This window comes from Humulus lupulus, chromosome 7, assembly GCF_963169125.1.
Source record: "Humulus lupulus chromosome 7, drHumLupu1.1, whole genome shotgun sequence".
Taxonomy (NCBI): domain Eukaryota; kingdom Viridiplantae; phylum Streptophyta; class Magnoliopsida; order Rosales; family Cannabaceae; genus Humulus; species Humulus lupulus.
In genome coordinates this window covers 24326927-24349826 of record NC_084799.1, presented here as the reverse complement: position 1 = coordinate 24349826, position 22900 = coordinate 24326927, and the positions used below count along the sequence as shown (strand labels likewise).

General features: G+C 30.6%; 1 protein-coding gene across 1 annotated transcript; it reads right to left on the bottom strand.

The window, feature by feature from the left end:
• Positions 1-11895: 11895 nt before the first annotated feature.
• Positions 11896-13858, bottom strand: LOC133790967 (heavy metal-associated isoprenylated plant protein 35-like). Its single transcript, XM_062228826.1, has 3 exons — positions 13687-13858; positions 13507-13582; positions 11896-13218 (listed from the first exon to the last, which is right to left on the bottom strand). The coding sequence occupies exons 1-3, from the start codon at positions 13780-13782 to the stop codon at positions 12275-12277; spliced, it is 1116 nt and encodes a 371-aa protein (XP_062084810.1). The 5' UTR covers positions 13783-13858; the 3' UTR covers positions 11896-12274.
• Positions 13859-22900: the final 9042 nt, after the last annotated feature.

Here is a 22900-nt window from a genome sequence, read left to right as displayed (position 1 = left end):
CTAGAAATCTTATGGGATTAATCTGACAATTTGATTGTTGTTCTGCTGCGCATAATCTCTGATTTGATCAATAAAAACCAACACCTTTTACGAAGAGGATTGCGAAGACATATAGGAAATGGAAAAGAAACTTTGGCCTTTAGTGATCCATGGATCCCAAGACCTCCATCTTTTCTCCCAAGTACAATCGATATATTTGATCCCCTTAGAGTACATGATCTCATTGAAACTCCTGGTTCGTGGAACATGATACGAGTCCAACAATTTTTTAATGCTGCTGATGCCCAAAACATCTTAACCATTCCTCTAACTCAATTTGATCATCCAGATTCGTGGCTCTGGCACTATACAAATCATGGGAACTATTCTGTCAAAAGTGGGTATAATCTAGCCTCAGCTATGGACACTGCACTGCCATCTTCATCTGTTACATTAATAGCAATGTGGTGGAAGTCCTTTTGGGGAATCAAAATACCACGTAAAATTCTACATTTTGCTTGGAGAGGCTACCATGAAATATTTCCCACTCTTAAAGGTTTAAATCGACGAAATATCTCTAAACACAGTGTTTGCCCACTATGTGGTTTTGGAGAGGATTCTAATGCACATGCTGTCTTTTAGTGTCCTTCCTCTAAAGAAATATGGGATCGGTGGGATTATCCTTTCATGTCACATAGGAAAGAGGACATTTCCTTTAAGGAGATTCTACTCTATGCCTCTGAAATTTTAGAAAAAGAAAACTTTCAAAAAATGCTCATCATAGCTTGGGCAATTTGGTTTGAGAGGAATAAAAGAACCCATGGACATCCAGCAAGACAAGGACACCAAGTGTTTGAATGGGTAACCCGATATTGGGAGTCGATAAGAAGTACACAGAGAACGACGGAGCAACCCATACAAAATGCAACATCTACAAATCAAAGAAGAGAAGATTCGGGGAATCAATCCAATATCTTATCAGTAGATGCTGCATTATCTAACCAGACAGAAACGATAGGATTTTGAGCAATCATCCTCTCCCCAGAGAAGGAAGTTATTGTAGCTTTATCTAAGCCCTTAAAAGGTAAGTGTCGTTGTTCTTTAAGTTAAAACTTACTACAAAATCTCAAAATTAACTGACAAGAAGCATTCCTATAAGTGAGCAAAAAAGGTAAATGGTTATATCGATCTTTGAAAACTTAACCAAATGGATGATCCCTTTGGTTAAGGTTATCTTATTGTTCTTGAGGGAGGTTTGTTTATAGTCTTTTCATTTCCTATGAAATCCCTTAGTTTTGTTTTTGCCTAAGCTCTCTTATGAATTATTTTGCAGGAATGTTGTCAGCCTTTCAAGCAGAAGCTATAACACTGTTGGTCGCACTCAATTGGGCTCAAAGGCTTGGAATTCAGCTGGATGTTATCTTTTCTGACTCCCTTTCTCTTGTCTTGGCTTTAAATAATAACATAACTTATCAAAATGAATTGGGGATTATTTTTTCAGATATTAAAACTTTATTGTCTACTTTTCCGGGGGCAACTCTGTCACATGTTGGCCGAAAGTTTAATAATTTGGCCCATGGATTGGCAAAGCATGCCTTTAGGCAAGACGATGAGTTTTGCTGGTTGGAGGAAACCCCCCCTCCAATTTATACTCTTTTTCCGTTACATTCTGAATAGTTATAAAATCTATTCCCGATAAAAAAAAATAAAAAATAAAAACAGTGAAGAAATCTTAGATTGGGCCTAAAGAATAAAGGGGCTAATTACCATAAGCAAACTCTCTTTTGCCATATAATAAACATTATATTAGCATCTGAAATTTTATAAAACCACCATATTTATAATTTTATAAAACAACATATATTTTTTTTATATCACCGTTTTATTTTTATTTTTTAATTCTCTTTCATTTTCTTGAAAATACGTATAAGTTATACATATTATATGTTTTAAACTTTAGGTAAAAAAAAACCATAAAAAAAGATGAAAAATTAAGCAAATATTTCATTTATTTATTTATTTTATGATCTAGATGGCTAGATATCTTTTTAGGTACAAATAAGTCACTCTAAGAGCACTCCCAGTATTTGTCTACTCAATCCTTCAAAATGGATTACCAAAACTCTACTTTCTCTATTTTACATCAATTTTTTAATTTTTTAATTTTACATCAAATATTTACAATACACCATACAAAAAATTCTTTATTTCTTTCTCTATATCATTAAATATTACATTTTTAATATATTTTATTCATTTCAAATATTTTATTTTACTATCAATAATATAATATTTGTAATATTTATCTATATAATATCTAATATAATTATCCTTATTTTAAATTAATTCAAATTTATAATATCAATAATATAAATATGTGAATGTATATATTAATATTAATATTAATATATCTATATACATATGAGAAATTGGTGAATATGACATTTTTTTTCAAGTGATTTCTATATAAAAAGTGTGTAGACAACGAATTTTTTTTGTTTTAACAGTTTTTTATTTTTTTCCGTTAACTTTGACCAAATATTATTATATTTAACAGAACATTCTTAAATTTAACGATATATTGTAAACTTGACTTAAATTTAAATAAAATAAATAATTAAACAAATTAAATTTAAATAAAATATTTTTTTAGATATTTTACCATGATAATTATTTGAAAATAATAAAATCAAATATTTTAAAATTTAATGATAGATTGTAAATATGACTTAAACTTAAATAAATTAAAATACGATATTCTTTTAGATATTTTACAATGATAATTATTTTAAAAATAATAAAACCATAAGTTTTATAACTTAAATAAAATTTAATTAAACTTAAACTTCAAGTATTAGAATGGTATCATATTAAACATATAATATAAAATAATCTACTATCAGCTAGCAACAAATTTCTTTTCAAAAAAATAAAAAACTAATTAAACAAATTAAAATAAGATATTTGTTAGATAATTTACCATGATAATTATTTAAAAATAATAAAACCAAATATTTTTAAATTTAATCGTAGATTGTAAACATGACTTAAACTTAAACAAATTAAAATAATATATTTTTTTAGATTTTTTACAATGATAATTATTTAAAAATAATAAAATCATACATTTTATAATTAGATAAAAATTTAATGAAACTTAAACTTCAGATATTAAAATAATATCATATTAAACATATAATATAATATCAACTAGCAACACACTTATTTAAAAAAAAAACTAGCAATAAAATTGTAATGCCCCAAAATCCTTAATGAGGTTTATGGTTGGATTAGAAGGCCGGGAGGGCTGAAATTGATTTATTATACCATTAAATGGTTATATGCATGATTATGTGAATTATATTATTATATGATGATAAATGCATGCATGTGAGTCCATTTTTCATTATAAGGGCATTTAGGTAATTTGACCCGTTGAGGGCATATTTGTATATTTTCATGCATGTTGGTAATTTATGATGATTCCACATTATAATGTGGATTTGTTCGAGCTATCTGGCATGAGACGATCTTTGAATGCAAGTTAGCGGTTTGGTCATAACAGGGTTATTTACTGGGCACGGGGTGAGTCTCAGGGTAATTTGATGATTAGTACATTAGTGGGAATTAAAGGGTAATGAGATTTGATTTATTGGCATTTGAGAATATTGGGAATAACGGGAATTGTAGGACATTAATTATAATTAACGAGATAGTCGGAAAATGACAATTTTGCCCTTGGGGCCTGTTAAGGAAATAAATATGACCTAGGGGCATTTTGGTCATTTGACCTTAGGATATATTCAAATTAGGCTGGTTGTAGAAGCTTTAGGCAGCTGAAAACAGAGACTCTCTTTCTCTCTCACGATTACCATTCTCCTTCTTCTTCCTTTGAATTTTTGAAACCCCAATTGAAGATTCAAGCTAGGAGATTAATGTTTGAAGCTTAGGACCTTAGTTCAACCATTGAAGATGATTCAATTCAAGTTTGAGGTAAGGATTTTGGGTTGTTTTTCTGGTTTGCTCTGTTTTTAAGGTTAGTTTTCAGCTGAGATTTTGAAGTGGATACTGGATATTTCATGGAGGTTTTTGGGAAAGTTTGCTTGGGTTTTGATGAGGTTGAGATATGGATGAAGTTTTGGGATTAAATTATAGGTTTGGATGATGTTCGGGGTTGATTTTGAAGTTTGGTTTTCAGGGGAAAGCGCAGGGGAGAAGACCATAATTTTTTCTGGTCTATCAGTGGCGCCCCAACGCTAGGCAGAGGAGAGAATGGGGTTCTCTCTGACTTGGGGCAGCGCCCCAGCGCTAGGTCATTTTCAGCAAGACCTATTTTTAGGGCTCGGGATGACTTTGGGGGCTTAGGGGATGGTTCTACTACCCCGTTTGGGTGGATTGGAAGTCCCGAGAGCACGGGATTGGTCCCGAGAGCGAAGTTTTAGATTATAAACCTTTTATTGATTTATTTTATTGATGGAATTCCATATTTGGTTAGGACTAGGTGACCGCTAAGGAATCAAATGATTGATCGTTCTCAAGGGTCGTTCTTCTATTATTTCTTGCTCGAACCAGAGATAAGAAAAATGTACCCAGTATGTGACATGCATGGTTATTAATGAGGCATGTTGAGTGCTCTAAATGTGGACCTTGATTGCATATTAAATGCTTAGCAATCTTGCTTACTTGTGAGTGGCACTGACTTATTAGTCAGAATCGGCAATGGTGTCAGTATTGACTATAAAGTTGTGACTCATTAGTCAAGTTCGGCAGTAGTACTAAACACTGGTCGTATGGTATTGGCTTATGAGTCAAAAACGGTATTAGCGTGTTTAACGCAAGTCGAAAAGATTAGATCTAATCGACATAAGCATTATCGTTATAAGCATGAAATTCTTGACCGACCTTAAGTTCGATGAAAACAAAAGCGCTTGTCTAATTTAAAAGCTAGTTACTTAGAGCTAGGGCCAGAAGGCCCAGGTGAATGCATCGTCACATGGCTAAGGATGCGGAGCCCAAGTTCGTGACTCACTCATCAGTCACTTATCTGATTCAAATTTGTGACTCTATAGTCACTCATCTGCTTTAAGTTCGTGACTTACTCATCAGTCACTTATCTGATTAGGGCTACACGCCCCAGCATGATTATTAGAATCTCGATACCATCTGATTAAGGCTACACGCCCCATCATGAATATTAGAATCTCGATATTATTTGATTTGGGCTACAAATCAATAACTGTATACATAAATATGTGTGTGTGACTATTAGTCAAAATAACATAAACATGAGCAAGAAAAAAAAACACAAATGGCTATTCCTTATCATTAAGCAATATGATATAATATTGTAATGTTATACATATATCTTTATCCAACCAGAGAAGCTTAAGATAAATCCTCTTGCTTTAAAAAACACAAAAAAATGAAAAAAGGCAAGACAAACCCCACTTGATTATCAAGCCCACTTGATTATTTGCTATTATAGAATTAAGCTTGATTATATAAAAATAGATAACAAATAACACACAATATTAAATTGCTATAATATAACAAATAGGAAAATTATAATCAGTATAGAAAAAAAAAAGAAGCAGAGGGTGGGTAGGGGTTCGAAGTATAGGAGTAGCAAATGAGTGTGGTTATCGATTACAAAAGAATAGAGAGGGGCTGGAATAGAGAAGATATGCTACAATGAAAAGAGGAAGAAAGAAAAAAGGCACAGTAAAAATGAACTAAAATAAAGTAAGTATAACATATAAGTAAAAAAATCAAAATATAAAAATGGAAGACAAAAAGAAAAACCGTAAAAATTGAAAAAAATGTTTAAAAAGTCGTATATGTGGCAAATCCCCTTTACTATATATAAACCACACGTATATTTCAAAAGAAAGAAAAAAAAAGGAACGCACACAGCACAAATATATGTGTATGTATAGTAACACCATATACATCCATTTATTTATATGGCTAAAAAGCAAATAAGAGAGAGAAAAAAGAGTAAAAATAATTTTAAAAAATTGAATAGTGCAACATAAATGTAGAGCTCAGTGGCGGAGCCAGCCACAAAGTACAGCAGGGGCTAAAAAAATTTTTTGATGTTATAAAAAATATTGAGAAATTCTCCTATAAAAGGGATTATTGGTGTACCATTTGTGCTTTTAGTATATAGATATTTATAATCTTAATTGTTTTTATATGATTGTATATATTGTAGTCATAATATACATTACACAATTTTTTTAGAAATTATGAATAATTTAAGGTACCGAAAACAAGTTTCAAACATTTATGTTAACACACGTGTTTGTTTTTTTTTATACATGAGTGCAACAAAATATTTAAAATAAAAAAAACAACAAAATTAGGTGATATTTTTTTTTATTATTTTGAAGTGTCTCATAATTCAACTTTATACCAATATATAATAATATTGATTGATCAAAGTTTTTGTTTATATACAAAAAATTAAAATACTTATATATATATGTATTGTATATATATATAATATTTTTTTTAACTTATATGCAAAGTAGATAAAATTATTTATTTGACTCCACTATAATGTATTATAATGTACGTGTATATTTCAAAATAAGTTCAAATTCTACTTTAAAAAAATTATAAAAGTTGAGTGGGGGCACATGCCCCCACATGCCGCCACCTCCCTCCGCCCCTGGTAGAGCTACTGCAGTGTAATTCTCTAAAAAAAAATTTTTGAAGAGCAATGTTGTAGTGTGAATTTGACATTTTAAAGAGCCTGATGTGAGTGCTCTAATAATATTAAATCATTTGTGTTTGGCGGCCTGGAAACTGTTCAAAAGATGGGAATGTAAGAAAAAAAAGAATAAAAAAAGCGTTATGTTATCCAGAATAATGAATTTGCATGTAGGCAAGACAATCCCACTCATATCAGGACAAGAATGTTATCAATAAGGAATTATTATAAGGTTAAACTTTAATCAATAATTGAAATATTTGAGCATAGTTGATTCAGCTCACTCACACTCAACTCAAGTCTCAAGTCTCAAGTCTCAAGTCAAAAACCATTCACTTAATTAAGCTAGTCATTTAATATTATCATTACTTTGTTTCAAATGTGTTAGTTTATGGGGATGCATTTATTGATCGACTTAATTTACTAAAGTGGTCGAGACTAAAATTTGAGTTTGGATATTTTTTTTTTTTAAAAGTGCTAACTTTTTCTCGTGGCCACTTTTTGGAATTTTCAAATTAACAACTCATTTATTATTATTTTTTAAAATAAAAATATCAAGTGTTGGTGTGGCTCACTAACCGTTTTTTTTTGGCAAATTTTATTGTAGTATTATTATAGTTTCCTTTTAGTGAGACATACCCAATTTTTATGCTTGATCCTTGGAACATTTCGTTTTAGGTATATTTTTTTCAATATTATTTTTGTAATAAAGTTAGGTAACTCTTAAGCCAATGGTAACATCTATCTCCATCAGCATGTGTAGAAGTGCTTTCATCATTATAAAACTACATACACTTTAGTTAATAGTGATCTCATTATCATCATAATTACACCACCACCACACCAAATCAGTGTTCATGCATTTCAATTTCATTATTATTTTTTTTAAAGGATTTCAAGTTCATTATCGTTTCTACTTTTTTTTTCTTATAATTATTTTAATTTTTTGGACTCCTCCCCCAACTTGGTTCCCAACAAAAGTAAGTTCTTTTTATAATAATAATTATTATTATTTTGGCTTGGATTGAATTCAAGATTGCTTGTAGAGACAACTCTGTCCTCAATTATTGGGGCAACCCCCTGTTTAAGGGCACTAAAAAACTAAAGTTTCACCACTAGGAGTCTAGTACTTCTGTTCAAAGTTCGAGATCATAATTTTTGCCTACGATGGAAGTAAAAACAAAATTGTAAGATTCTTAAAGAACCCAAAAGAAAGGGGCCCAGGATCCATGGAGGTTGAAGCTCTTCCAAACCATTATTATAAAGAAAAACAAATCAACTAATCTTGACCGTTCATTACGTTGAGATGATCGCAATCAATTTCTATCTTGTGTAATTTTTACATACAAATGCATGACGCCTTTTTTGTTTATTTTTTTTTTAAAAAAAACACTTGTGTTATAAGTATTTGAAATCTTCCCAAGCAAAATCATGAGGCACTATAAAAGCTAATTATCTTTTGAGATATACAAGGGTTGATCAAGAAGTTGGACTGTACGAAAAGAATCAGGTTCGATTAATATGTAAATCCCACAAATGGTTGGATAAGAATATGCAAACAGTCACTAAAACTCAAGCTAAACTTCACTGAAAAGTAGATAAAATGTTAGTTGGTTCTCAATGAATCATTATCATCCATAGTCTATAAAATACAACTCTACAATAAATCAAAATTCAATCTTTCTAATGCAGCTTTTTTTTCTTCATTTTTATTTATTTATTTGTTGTCTCGAAAGAAATGAAAGTTAACTTTAGATCTTCCCTTATTTTGAGGAAAAATATTAGCCACAATAATATTAAAATCTCAACTTCCCTAACTTCCCTATTACTTTTTTTTCTTTCCTCAATTCAAAATCAAGAATGACTATAACTTTTCCTTTCTTTTTGTTTGTGGTACAAGCTATTCGGTCCAAGATCAGACCTATGATTACTAGAGCTGCGTGAAAAGGATTAATGAGACACAAAAGCAAGGGACACTATTTTCTTTTAGCTCTGTTTTCTTTTCTTTGAAACAAACATGAATGTAATATTAGAAATAGCTTAATATTGGGAAACACAATAAACTTATAGAGAATAGGATTACAATACTTGCTAACCATTAGTTTTAAGTTGAAACACTAATCCTAAGCTAAAATGTCTTTCTCTCCAAATTTGTTCTATATATGGTATCAAGAACCAATGCTAATTTTCTGTATTTCTCCACCTTTGACCTTCATTTGGTACTTTTAATCCCCATATGTGTCACTTTATCATATTAGATTATTTTAAATGCTTCAACTAATTAAGATGATGTGTATACTTATAAATTTCTGAATCTAATTTTGTGGAATTCAAATATATACCTTCAAATTTCATGCTCTGGTCTTGTGAGATTTTTTCTTCTTCAAATATTACGTTCAATATTAGTGTTTAAAATCATTTATTATATTCACACTTTTAAACCCAAAAGTGAGATAATGTATTCTTCACACTAAAACACAACTATCTAATATTAAAAAAAAGATTACTCTATCTAGCACCCATTACTTTTGAGTTATAACCCTAATCATATATTATTTGTAACATGATATCAAGAGCAAGATTAATCTTCCATATTTCTCCACTATTGACTTCTATTTGGGACCCTTTGATTGAAATCTATTTTGTAGGAATATCACTTGGTTTTATTGTGTCTCATGTCATTCATAATATTCACATTTTTAGCCACATAATAAAGTGTATTAAAAATAGTATCACATATGAAAAACATAATAATCTTATATAGAAAATAGCTATTCATCTACTAGGACCAATTAATTTTAAGTTAGTACCTCAATTCTATCCTAAAGAGCTCTCTTTTTAATGTGTAATATGTATCTCCAAGCATTACTTCATTTTATTATGGATATTTTTTATATAAAAAATACCCTTAATATTGACACATATAAGGTCACTTCAAAGAAGAATAAGAATAAAACAATAAGGTTCTCATACTACGCTCTGGAATGTCAAATGACCTTCAAGGCTTTCTAGTGGCCAAGAGAATAAAATGAAAAAGAGCTTTTCAGTGATTGAAAGCTATCAGTAAAGAGAGTCATTGGATGTTTGTGTGTGAATATGTTTTTTTTTTCTTCTTTTAATTAATCAAATATATAGGTAATGATGTCTAGAATTTTCGATGAGTATGTGTATAGAATATATAGTATTTTTGTTCCGAATCAATATATGATTATGTATCTGAATGATTTATGATGTTAAAAATTCCTCTTAAATTATGTACTTTATTAAAATATGAGATTTCTGTTAGATTTTGTCTTAGGTGATAATGTGATATTTTGACTGTTGATGTGGTACTGGCATGTCTAGAATAATTAGTGATTTTGCCTCTCAAATTTTGACTACTTGTGCAATTTTTATTAAAAATATTTTTTTAAAGAAAATCTCATTTTTTTTCTTAGAAATAATAATTATATCCTTAAAAATTAAAAAAAAAATCATTTTAAAAGATTAAGAAAATAAACAATACTAAAAGTTTCAAACTAATTAAATAAATTTTTTAAATACTCAAAAATTACAAATCTAATTAATAACAAATAATATTTTTTACTTTTCCTTTTCTTTTACAATATAAAATAAATATATCTTAAAATACAAATTAAAAATAAATCTTAAAACAAAGTTTGTTCCCCTTCGTCATCCTCCTCTTAAATTAATTTTATTAATTAAATATTTTTTCTTTGTTTTAGTATTTATTTTAAATTTTCATTAGAAAATATATTTATTTTATATTATAAAAAAAAGAAAAACTAAAACTAATAAAAAAGTTATTTTTTATTAATTAAAATTTTAATTTTTAAGGATTTAATTATTATTTTTAGAAAAAAAATTAATTTTTTTTAATAAAATGGGTATTATTTGGTAGAGGTCAAAGTTCAGGGAGAAACATTGTTAATTATTTTACACATAACAGTGTCACATCAACAAAATAATGTCACATCATCAATCTATTAGTTACTTAGGACGAAATCTAACAGAAGTCTCATATTTAAGTAACGTGTATAGTTCAGGAAAATTTTTTAACATCACAAATCATTCGGGGGCATGATCATATAGTAGTTATAGTTCGGGGGCAAAAATTCAATTTATTCATTTGTATATATATATTGAAAAACAATGTGTGGTAATAGGATCCATCTAGTGCTTCCGTTTCTCTATTGCCATTATAAATTAGACCTTAATTATAGTCCCCTTATACATTTCATAAAAGTAGAGAAGAGATATTGGATATGTTTGCTATTGGATTTAACCAAGTGTCATTCAAACTTAAATATAAATTGATATCAATAACATCCATTAAAAATTTATAATATTAACCATTTTTTGGTCAAAAAGGGTCAAACACTGGTCAAAGATAAGATTAGATAAGCTAAGCATTCTGACTACATCTTCAACATGGTGCTTTTTTATTTATAATATTTTATTGATGGTGGGTTCCTTCTACACTAAGTGAGGTGCCCCAAACAAGATGATGCAAGGACCATATGCCATTGTACTAGCTTGCTTTTTTTTCTTTCTATAAAATGAAAACTCTAGATTTTTATATGAAAAAGGAGGAAGAAAGTAATTAAAAAATAAATAAAGCAAGCAAGCACTGTTAAACAAAAGATCAATCAAAACAGTCCAAAAGCTTTGTAGTTTTAGTATAAAGCAAAATATTAGTAGAAAATTTAATATAAATTTCAAGATTCGCCTTCTAACGTAATCAACACATCAAATGAAAAAACACCTGTATAGCTCAAACTCTTCTACTATTTTATTAAAAAGCAACAAATCGGTTTTTTCAAAAAAAAAAGACAGGTGGATTTTTTTTAATTATTATTAAAGAAGTTGTGATTTGGTATTTTAAACTATTATTTTTCTTCTTTACACATCATAAGGTGTTCATCTTTAGAAGCGTCCCTACAAAACACTCGGCAAAATCACAACAACACTATGAGAAAAACTAACACCAAACCTAACAAAAGCGTCGAAGAGGGTGCAACAAAAGTGATAAAGTTTCATTCTTCAATGCATTAGAATGGTTTAAAAAAATACCAAGTTCTTTTGCATTGTGAAAAAAACAATATACCTGAGTATGAATGACACATTCTTTTTCCAAAATTATTACTTAAACTACTAGTAGCACCAAAAACTAACCCTAGAATGTGTCATTAATCATCAACTAATAAACCAAATACCAATCTTTACTTTATACATGAAAGAGAGAGAAAGAAAGAGTGAGGCCACAACACAACTAGGCATTACAAGGCTAGTTACTTTTCTATAAACCAACCTCAAAAGAGTAAAAAGTACTAATTAAAGCTAAGCACAAATACCAACTAAAAAGTAACCTCAAAAAACTACCCATACTACTAGAACCCTTCTCCTCAACATCTTTATTTTCCTCTAATTAAAACTACTATTACCTCTTTTTTTTTCCTTTCACATTTTTATATCTACATAACATTACAAAATTATCCCCACAACCCAAATGAGCTTACACAAATAGTACAAGTTTGCCGCATATATAGGGTTAATATGGTAATTTCCTCCTTTTCACCATTACATGACCGAACAGCCGTTTGGATTTTCATCACTGAATAACTCGAACGAATCCGGCGGCTGAGGTGAATACGAGTCCGAATCGTAGGGCGGAGGTTCCGTCTCGATTATTGGGCCTTGATGCATATACGTGTGAGAATAGGGATAATACGCCGCACTATAGCTACTAGTAGGCTGTGTTGTACTGTAGCTCAACCCATGTACCGGGGCTCCATGCTCATGGTAATAATAATGGGAGAGGTGCTGAGGGTACTGATACTCCTGATGACGTGGCGGGCTGTAATTGGCTGAAACCGGAATCGGACCTGGGCCTTGGATGTGAGTAACATGATAAGGAATATGCGATCCAGTATTTGCCGGTGCAGCATTACTCGCGTGTTGTTCAACCTCGTTGATGACAACGTTATTACCACTTTGCCCCTTCTTTTTCTTCTTTTTACCACCACCGCTAGTCCCAGCATTACCATTGCTATTCTCGGCCGGTGCCTCGTGTTCACCACCATTCTTTTTCTCCGCCGCCGGTGACGGACTACAGGTATGTACGGTCACAGTTTGTTTGTGCTGATCAGGCTTAAACTCTTTGACCTGTCCACCACCACCGCCACCGGCTTTTCCCGGTGGACCGCCTTCAGCAACATGGGAAGTACAAGCTTCTGTGGTTTTGGCAGAAGGGTCTTGTACGACTTCAACTTTGACAGCCTGTTTTTCCTTGTTGTCGCCATGGTTGTTGTCCTCAGAGCTTTCTTGATCATCCTTTGCTGCTACTACTGCCTCTTTGATTTTACCTTTGCCTTTATTTTTCCCTTTGGATTCGGCTTTTGGATCAGGCCAAAGTTCTGCATGTTTCCCTGTTTTTACCAACTTCTTAATCAGAGTTTGAGAGTCTACGTTTCCAGTCACTGTGACCTTTTGCTGCTTTAAATCAATATCTGTCTTATAAACCCCTGTAAAACCCAGAAAAGGATCACACCCCAGATTTAAAAGTAGAATAAAAATTGCTATACGAGTCTTAAGCTAGATAGCCATGAAATACTTTGTTATAAAAATAAAAACTCAGCTTTGAAACTCTGAAAGCTAAGTTGAGCTAGAATAGAGAACTGAAAATAATGAAGTTTAGAGATGTTATAAGAGGTAAGAGAACTGAACTCCAGATGATTAAATTGAAGAAATAACGTCACTGCATGAAAAGAAAAACTTCAGAAAGTGCACAAGTTTTAAGGGTTACAACTTACCATCTATGTTCTGTAAGATTTTCTTGACTTTCTTTTTGCAGCCTTCACAATGGATTGAGACTTTCAAAACCCATGTCTGAAAAATAAATAAAAATCATAAAGGGAAAATTTTGAGAGGGAAAAAAAAGACTGGTGTATATGCATGTTCTAAGAAAAAACCATGCTTATTATGATTGATACCTTGTACTTGAGAGGTTCGGAATGCTCTTCCACTTCTTTAGCTTCTGGTTTAGTTTCTGGCTTAACCTCAGCTGTTTTAGTCTCTGTTGTTGCCATTGAGAGGAAAAGAAGGAGAGAATTGCTTCTTTAAAAGAGAAAGAGAGATCAATGAGTTAGTAAACTGGAAATGCTTCTGAAAGAAGGGAAACCCTTTTAATAGAGACAGAGAAAAAGAAAATCAAGTGGGGTCCATAGAAATTGGTGTTGTGTGGGGTCATTGGGGGTGGTGGTAATTGTACCAAAAAGTGATGGTCAATTTTAAATATATCCTATAATTATTTATTGTTGCGAATTACACCAATAAAAATATCTGGAGTTATTTAGCAATTCTAATAATTCTTTCATAACATTGACACCTATCTTGCAAAGCATTTGCTGCTTTTTCTTTGCCATTATACTAAAAACCTACTTTTTTTTTTCCTTCTTTGTTCTGAGCCCAAAAAAAGAAGCAATTGGGTTTTAATATTTTAAGAGGTAAAAGAGCTTTACTGAAAAGGGATTTAAAAAAAAAAGAAAGAAAGTCATTTGAGATTAATTTCAGCAAGGAAGTATGTAAGTTGATGTGGGCTTGCACCAGAATGGACCACAGAAACAAATAAAATTGTTAATATTTGGTGATCCCAACTACCGTTTTTTAAGTCTCTCAACTATCCAAGTAAGGAAAATAAAAGAAACATTCACTTAGACTGAGCCTAGTTTGGTGGTTATATAGAACTAAAAGCAAACTAAGTCAGAAAATATTTGATTGATAAACCTAAAATTGATCTAGGTATTTATTAAATGCAGTACCTATATTATGAACGTGTGTAACTTTGATATGTATACATATATGTCAAGTCATTTTCCTTTCCTCACATATTTTTATAAAAGAAACTACTATATTTTTTTCTGGCTAAAAGTTTTATTGCTACATAAGTTGTGAGCTATCAAAGTAAGCAAAAACAATATTGAACGATTTATAAAGTCATAGCATCGTAAAGAAGAAGGGCGAAAAAAAATATAAATAAAGAAGAAAAAGAGACAAAATATTAACCTTTTAATTTTCAGATAGCTTTAATGATGTAAATCATAAGATCATATTTGAATAATCATCCAAAAGGAAGGCATGCATATTGATATATATATAAATCATTTCCAGATGTCTCTTTGGGAAATCTTAACGATGTTGTAAAGTCATGTGTGTCGATTTTGAGTTGTATATGCAAGTTAATTAGAAAATGAAAGAGGAAGATGGGCTTTGGCCATGTAATAAACAGAATACCTTTTTATTTTATTTATTTTTATCAATGTTAGGTTCTCTTTGTCCCTATGAACTTAAGGAGAAGTTTCCTCCCAAAAGGATTGATTTGTGGAATAAAGTCAAGCTTTAATCAATTTAAATAGCAAGAATTAGTAGTTCAAATTAATAATTATATGAGTATAATTCGACCCTTTACAACTAAACAGTCACTTTTTATAATTTGTCAACGTGGTAAATTATGTGATTATGCTCAACAGACTAACCGTAAGCTTATGTTTTTTGCATTATAGTATGACAATAACAATATGATACTCTTATTCCCTAAAATAAAAAATCTTATTTAGGACAAATAGTTTGGATTTACTACGTGTTTTAGGGGAGTTTCGGTTACTACTTTAAATGGAGTAATTATTAAAATATGGGTAAATATTATTTTAAACTTTGTGTTTTGCAAAATTTACTGATCGGACCATGTATTTTGTTAAATGATAATTCAAATTATGCCTTTTGCAAAATGAAACAAAAAAGTACCTAGACTAGATTTTGATCAATTTTTTTTTTAAATATGACCAAAATACATCGAATTTTATTAATTAATGAATTAAATAAATAATAAAAATTATATTTTAAAATAAAAAAATAAATAAAATATATTTTAAATAATAAAAAATTAACATATTCAATTAAAATCATTGAAACCCTAAATTTAAACTTATCTAAATTAAACAATTTTTTCCATCGTCTTCTTATTCTTCTTCTGTTAAATAAAAAAAGATTTAAACAACCTTTAAGTAAGAAAAATTAAAACTTAAACAAAATCAAATTAAAAATCAATATCCACCCTAAATAAAAATACAAAATCAATTAAACTTTTATGTGTTTATCTTAATCTCTTGTTCTTCATCACCATCAAAACTAGAAATCATCCATACAAAATGAAACATTTTCTCTTCTTTATTTGTTCAGCATCATCATCATCACAAATTACATAAAAAAACTCACAATTATCAATATGAAAATACCAAAACAAAAAAATCTCAAAATACCCAAATGAGAGTGGTTTTTGGTTTCCATGGTCGACAATCCATCCCTGTCCGTTCCCATCAGATTGGAAGTCTCAGCCACCGTGAGAACTAAAGCTCTATCACACGGATCTGGGCCTTTTTACCAGTTCTGAGTTCTGTTCCTTCTCCAACCACGGTGGGGCTTCCTCCTCCCTCCATATCATATGTGATATTCAAACAGCGATGGGGCTTCCTCTTCCTCGGATCTGGATCGTGCTGGAGCTTAGAACAAAGGTCACGATCACGGTGTCGGCGAGTCCATCCCCGTCAAATCTAGAGCCCAGACACGAGAGCTTCCATGGCCAACGAGATCCACCTCCGACGACCTAGATGAAGAAGAACATGAAGACGATGAAGATCTTTTGCCTCCAACAAAATATGCTCTACTCTGTGCAGATCATCGACAATATTGGGAGAAAGAACGATGGGTGGAGAGATGAAGATTTGTGAAAATTATTGGGAGAAAGAAAGAAGGGGGAGAGAGAGAGATGAACACGAGAGAGAGAAAGAGAGAAATTATGGTACTTTTATTTTATTTAACTTTTACCTATTTTATTTTGTTTTTCTGAAATTATTTTAAAAATTTTATTTATTATGAATAAAGAAAAACATTAATGATTTAGAAAATTCAAATAAAATTAAAATTTGAGGGTATTTTGGTCATATTTAAAAAAAAGTTTGACCAAAATCTGGTCGAGGGTACTCTTTTGTTCTATTTTGCACAACGCATGGTCCAAATTGTCATTTAAGAAAACACAGGGTCTGATCGGTAAATTTTGCAAAACACAGGGTCTAAAATGATATTTACCCTTAAAATATTTGGGGATTGCGTTTATGAATGATGAATTTTATTTTCCAACAAGAAAATACTATTATCTTGGTCCTTTCGTTTTTCTTTGACTACCTATTTGGATTTATTGTTCAGAAAATTTTATTTTTAGATTCTGTGTTTTGCACAATAGATTAAATTAGTCCCTAATTTAAATTTCGGTTAAAATAGTTTTGATTATAATTGTACGCCCTAAATATCCGCACACACTCTGGCGAGCTAGAGTAGGGCCTAAATCGATTTGCCACATGTCAACCGTCTACCCAGAGCTATTTGTTACGGTCCCCTATCTGACCAGCTCGAGCTGGTGGATGGTTTAGCTGCTCCTTGGAGCCATCGTGTCGCCATAGTAGGAGCCACGAGCTAGCGACGCATTAAGCTCGTGATGCATCAGAGGTCTGACACCCCCGAATTCTTGTAAAGTCAACCACGCAATATAAACGTGCATATATCAGACATCACGTGTCTGTTCTATTCTTGAATTCTCGGATACACAGTACAAACGTGCGTGTTCGGACATCCCGCACCTGATTTGGGCCATGCGGCCCATTACCCATCCTTACCTATTGATTAGACCACACTTCACAATAAGGTTTAGGAATTAATCATCGGTGTCACGTAAATGACATGATGGATGATTAGATCACGGGATGACCCCAATACCTACTCAGAGATCCATCTCCTATAAATACCGAAACCCTGAGTAGTGCAAGGGGTTGGTTTTCTTCTTGTAAAGCAGGCACTTTGTAAGAAATAGTAAAGAGATATCAATAATATCGACTGGTGGACTAGGGAGATTTTAACCTTCGAACCACCTAAAAAAAGGAGTGACCATCTTTTCCTTGTAATTAGTTTCCACATTCTAGATTACTCTTATTTTCATGTTACGGTTTATCAATTTGCACTAATCCATCGTCTTTATTCGTATAATTATCTGTTGGCGAAAAATCGCGTCAATAATAACTAAAATAAGCTAAATTTTATAAATGAGTTAACTTAATAATTTAAAATAAAATAATATTAAATTACAAATTAAAAAAATTAATATAAAATTTAACAATAAGAAAGAAAATTTAATTTAAATAATAAAAAACAAATAATGTATTTCTATTGAAGAAACTAAAACAAATTTTCAACTTAATCACAATATTATCAAAACCAAAATAGAAAAAAAAAATCAAAATCTTTCCTCGAATACCTACCCTCCGGATTGCTCTCTTTCTTCTTCTCTCGGTTATAGCTAGGCATGGTTGCCACCCCACTAAGCTTTGACTGGTGACACGCACCCTACCGCGAAGTGCTGCAATCAAGTGTTAGAATTATTATATGGACTAATATAATCACAAAAATAATTCCATAATCACAACCATTAATTCGAGTGCCTACTAATTGTTAATAACCATAGTGGGATGATAAAACTTACTAATTGCATTTGAAGTATATGGTAGCACCCTAATGACTATAGGTTGGTCCATTAAACCATAGTCTACCATTACTAATAATATGAGCCGAGTAGGCCCAATATACCTCTTAGGGTAGAAATGCATGATATGCATAGGATATTTTACATAAATAGGGTTATTTGCGGCAATAATGCCTATATAGTTAATTTTGTTATACTTAAATGCTTATGTAAAAAATTTGGCGGCAATAATACCTACCGTTAATGTTTTGGTGCAGCCGTTGGTCCCTGAGCCATTAGAGGTAAACATGGTACACGTGGCACAACCCAATTGGGTTAAATTATTAAATTTTCAAAAATAAATATACATATTTCTGTTTTCTAATCTAAAACAAAAAAAACTAACCACTAACAAAAATTGATTCTTTTTAATATCATAATAACATTTATAAAACTAATCTAAAAATTCTTTACCCAGAATATAACTCAATCCTAATATCAATATAAACTAAAAATTTCATCTCGGTAACCTAGATTTTTGACCAAAAATAATGCCCAAAATATAAACAAGAACCCAGCAAAGAAAAACTGCACAAATTGGCTCCTTAACCAATCGGAAATTACAACACACAAGCAGAAAAATAAAATCAAAATCTGGCACCTCTACTCAGTCGGAATCAATGGGGGATGAAGCTCAAATCGAAATAGCATAGGCCGAAGATGTGCGTGCCCTTAGAGCGAATGGGGATGTGGTCGGAGCTGTACCGTAGTCGAAGAAGACACCCGCAACGCTCGCCTGGGTTCTTGATATGCGACGGAGAAGACGCCGGAGCTACGTAGTTGTGCGTCTGGAGAACGAGCCGACCAGCGGTGACTGGAGTTGCGTGGCCGAATTCTTGTGCCTGGAACGGTGGGCGTGCTTCGCCGGAGTGGTGTGCAAGGGGCGGTGGTGATCGCATTGAAGGCAGCGGCTGGGGACTTTGTGAAGAAGAGAAGATGATAAATACCTAAAAACAGACCCGACCTCTACCTAAATTTTTTTCCTATATTATTTTTTTCTCATTTATTTTTTCTTTTTATATATTTAATAGAAAATAGAAATATGTATATTTATTTTTTAAAATTTAATAATTTAACCCAATTGGGTTATGCCACGTGTACCCTGTTTACCTCTAACAGCTTAGGGACCAACGACTGCACCAAAACATTAACGGTAAGCATTATTGTCGCCAAAATTTTTACATAAGTATTTAAGTGCAACAAAATTAACTACATACGCATTATTGCCGCAAATAACCCACATAAATATAAGAAAATATAAGTTATATTTCTATATTTATGGACATAAAACTTATGCCACAAGATATGATAACTGTAGCAAAAAACAAAAAGGTTTAAAATATAAGAATCCCACAAAATACTATAAAAAATACCATAAACAAATTGCATTCTCATTCTCTCTCTCTCTGTATCTCACGTATATTTCACTCACTCTCTCCATTTTCTCTCACAACAATAGGAGTTTTCTCACACTGACAAATGGATGACGTACCTCTGGTCACTGCCGACGCCATCTTCGGTTCATCTTATTCTTCATCGCTTTCTTCTTCATTTTTGTGTTCTTCTTCTTCTTCTTCACGTTCTTTTGCGTCTTCTTTTTTGTTTCACATCTATTTTTTTCAAGATCTGTCTAAGTAACTAGTTACTGTCATAATCTAGTTTTGTTTTCAGTTCTAAGTATTTTGTTGACCTAGTTGTAACTAGTTACCTTATATAATCTCCTGTTTTCATGGTTATTTTTAAATCTGATTTTGTTTTTCAGATATGGTTTTCTTTATAAAACTACCTAAGTAACCAGTTACCTTCTTTGATCTTCTTCTTCTTCTTGGTTATTTTCATATCTGACTTTGCTTTTCATATGTAGTTTTTTTTTTTTACGATTTGACTAAGTAACCAATTACCATGTAATTGTTATTTTAATATGGGTAACCAGTTACCACCTTCTTCTTCTACTTCTCAGATTAATTTTTTAATTTTTTAGGTTTTTCAATTTTTATTTTTTCCCTAGGTTTGGCTTAGCAACTAGTTATCAATCAGTTATTTTAATAGGGGTAATCGGTTACCTTCTTCTTCTTCTTTAGTAGTTATATTCTGATTTGTTTTTTCTTCTTTCCAAATATGACAGTATCCAGTTACAATTCACTCGAGTACTTTCCATGGCAATTAAAATTGATAGTAATAACCGGTTACCACCACATTACTAAAAAATCTGAAATTATTTTTATGGTGGTAACCAGTTATTATTTAAAATTCCATATATACATGTCCGTATAATGAACGGAACTCAAAGATCATCATCATCACCACAATCAGTGAAAGCCAATTTCATTGATTAGTGGTGAAAATGTCATTTTATTAATTTTAATTATCATTATAAATTAACTTTTAATTAATATTTTCATGATTAATGTAATATATTTTATTAATGAAAATATTTTATTATTAATTAATTTGTTGTTATTTTGTAGGAATTAAATGTGTATTTTGGCGCTTTGAAATAAAAAAATAAATAAAAGAATTAAAGCTGAAAAAAGAATAGAAAAATGAGGAAATTACACCAAATATAAGATTTTTTTTATAACATTTGAAAAATATGACAGTTTTTTTTTAAAGTTTTTTATGGCATATTTTTTTTTTTTACATTTTTATGGGAGTTTTTTTCCCATATATTTGTAAAACTTTATTTGTATACCATATTTTATCTTTTATAATTTTTTAGTAACTATTTTTGATATATTTTGAAATTATTTTAATAGTTTTAATATATTTGTGTTAATTTTTATCATTTATGTATGATCAAATATTTTTTTACATAATTCTTTGAAAGAAAAAATTGAGACATATTCAAAAGAAAACGTGTATTGATTATTCTTATATTATTATTGGTAGTATTATTTTTTTTTCTTTTTTTATCTTTTATTGATTTTCCGGATTCTTATTGTCTCTCTATATTTATCTATCTATATATCAATCTATCTCTTTTCTTCAGATGCTTTGATTTTTTTTCTTAGTTAGTTGAAAGCTGCTGCTGGGTTTTCAAATTCATATGAATATGTCTTCATATAATTTAGATTGATCTTATTTTCTTCATCAACTTCATCATCTTATTCTTATTTTCCCGGAGATATATTAGAAAGCGTTTGCATTGCATATTACAACAGCCTAATTCATCCACTGCTACTCTCACTTCCTCAATTGCTTCCATCACTGCTCCTCCAAAGAAGAGGAGAAATCAATCATCATCAAGCAAGTATCATTTATATTTTGAGATTATTTTAATAATTTTAATTTATTTGTGTTAATTTTTATCATTTATATTTGATAAAACATTTTTTTACATTATTATTTGAAAGAAAAAACTGAGACATTCATCACCATACTTTTTATTCTCATTTCTTCTTCTTTTCTTCCATTTTTTTATCTTCTTTAATCAATATTTTATCCACAGTAACTGGTTACCCATATCAAAACAATTTTGATTTTTTTTTGTGATAATAATCGTATGCCACTGTCTATTTTTTTTAATGATGTGTGGTAACCGGATACAACTATAAAAATTAGTTTTATTATTCAAGAGGTGTTGTAGTAACTGGTTACAACTATAAAAATAATTTTTATTTTTTTAAGTAATGTACCTTTATCAAAATATCAATTGAATTGTAACTGGTTACTTAGTGAGATTTGGAAGAAAAAATGATATGAAAAAAATAAACTAAATTGATCTTGAAAATAACTGGTTACAACTAAGTCTGAAAAAAAAATGAAAAAAAAACAGAGATAGTTGCAATGGTAAACGATTACTTAGTCAGACTTGAAAAAAAATAAGATTCAAACAAAAAATCTAAATTAATCATAATCGTAACTGGTTACAGCGAGGTTTGAAAAAAAAATCAAATCTAAAAAAAAGAACCAATTGCTATGGTACCTGGTTACTTAGTCAAGTCTGAGAATAAAATCAAATCTAAACAAAAGAATCTAAATTAATCGTTATTGTAACTGGTTACTCCTAAGTCTAAAAAAAATCAGATATGAATAAAATGAATCAGGCGTCATAGTAACTAGTTACTTAAACAGATTTGGAAAAATAGAACTAGAACTAGAACGTTTAGCTCTGTAAGAAAATAAGACATAATAAAGCAAATATGAATAAGTAGATTATATTATACATTTCCTATGCAATTATTTTTTCTTTTATAAAATAATTTTAAGAAGAAGAAATAAGATAAGCTCCTTACAAGTAAATAATTAAAAGAAGAAAACGTGGTCCAGTGCCTTATATCATCCTCTGGACTGTTAAGAGATTACAAACAGATAAGCATCGGAAAATAGGTTTATAGTTCTAAAATCATCTTGTAAAGGATACCGTACTATATAGTATTGAATAAAAGGTTACAAGGAAAAACAAAAGAAACATACGATGCTTCCCATTTGGCTGTGAAGAAAGTATAATTCTTGGTGTCAACAATTTCTCCTTCCCAAAAGGTTACTACCTGATATGAGTTAAAGGAGCAAAGTACAACCTTAACGAGGGACTTAAAAATAATTAAATTGCTGGAGATACCAGCATTATACTTATCAGA

Bases quoted from the DNA above. Each gene is read 5' to 3' on its own strand.
- LOC133790967 (XM_062228826.1), bottom strand. From the start codon at position 13,782: ATGGCAACAACAGAGACTAAAACAGCTGAGGTTAAGCCAGAAACTAAA. The intron at 13,583-13,686 runs GTATCAATCATA...TTTATTTTTCAG, and splicing joins CCGAACCTCTCAAGTACAAG to ACATGGGTTTTGAAAGTCTC. The intron at 13,219-13,506 runs GTAAGTTGTAAC...TGGGTTTTACAG, and splicing joins AATCTTACAGAACATAGATG to GGGTTTATAAGACAGATATT.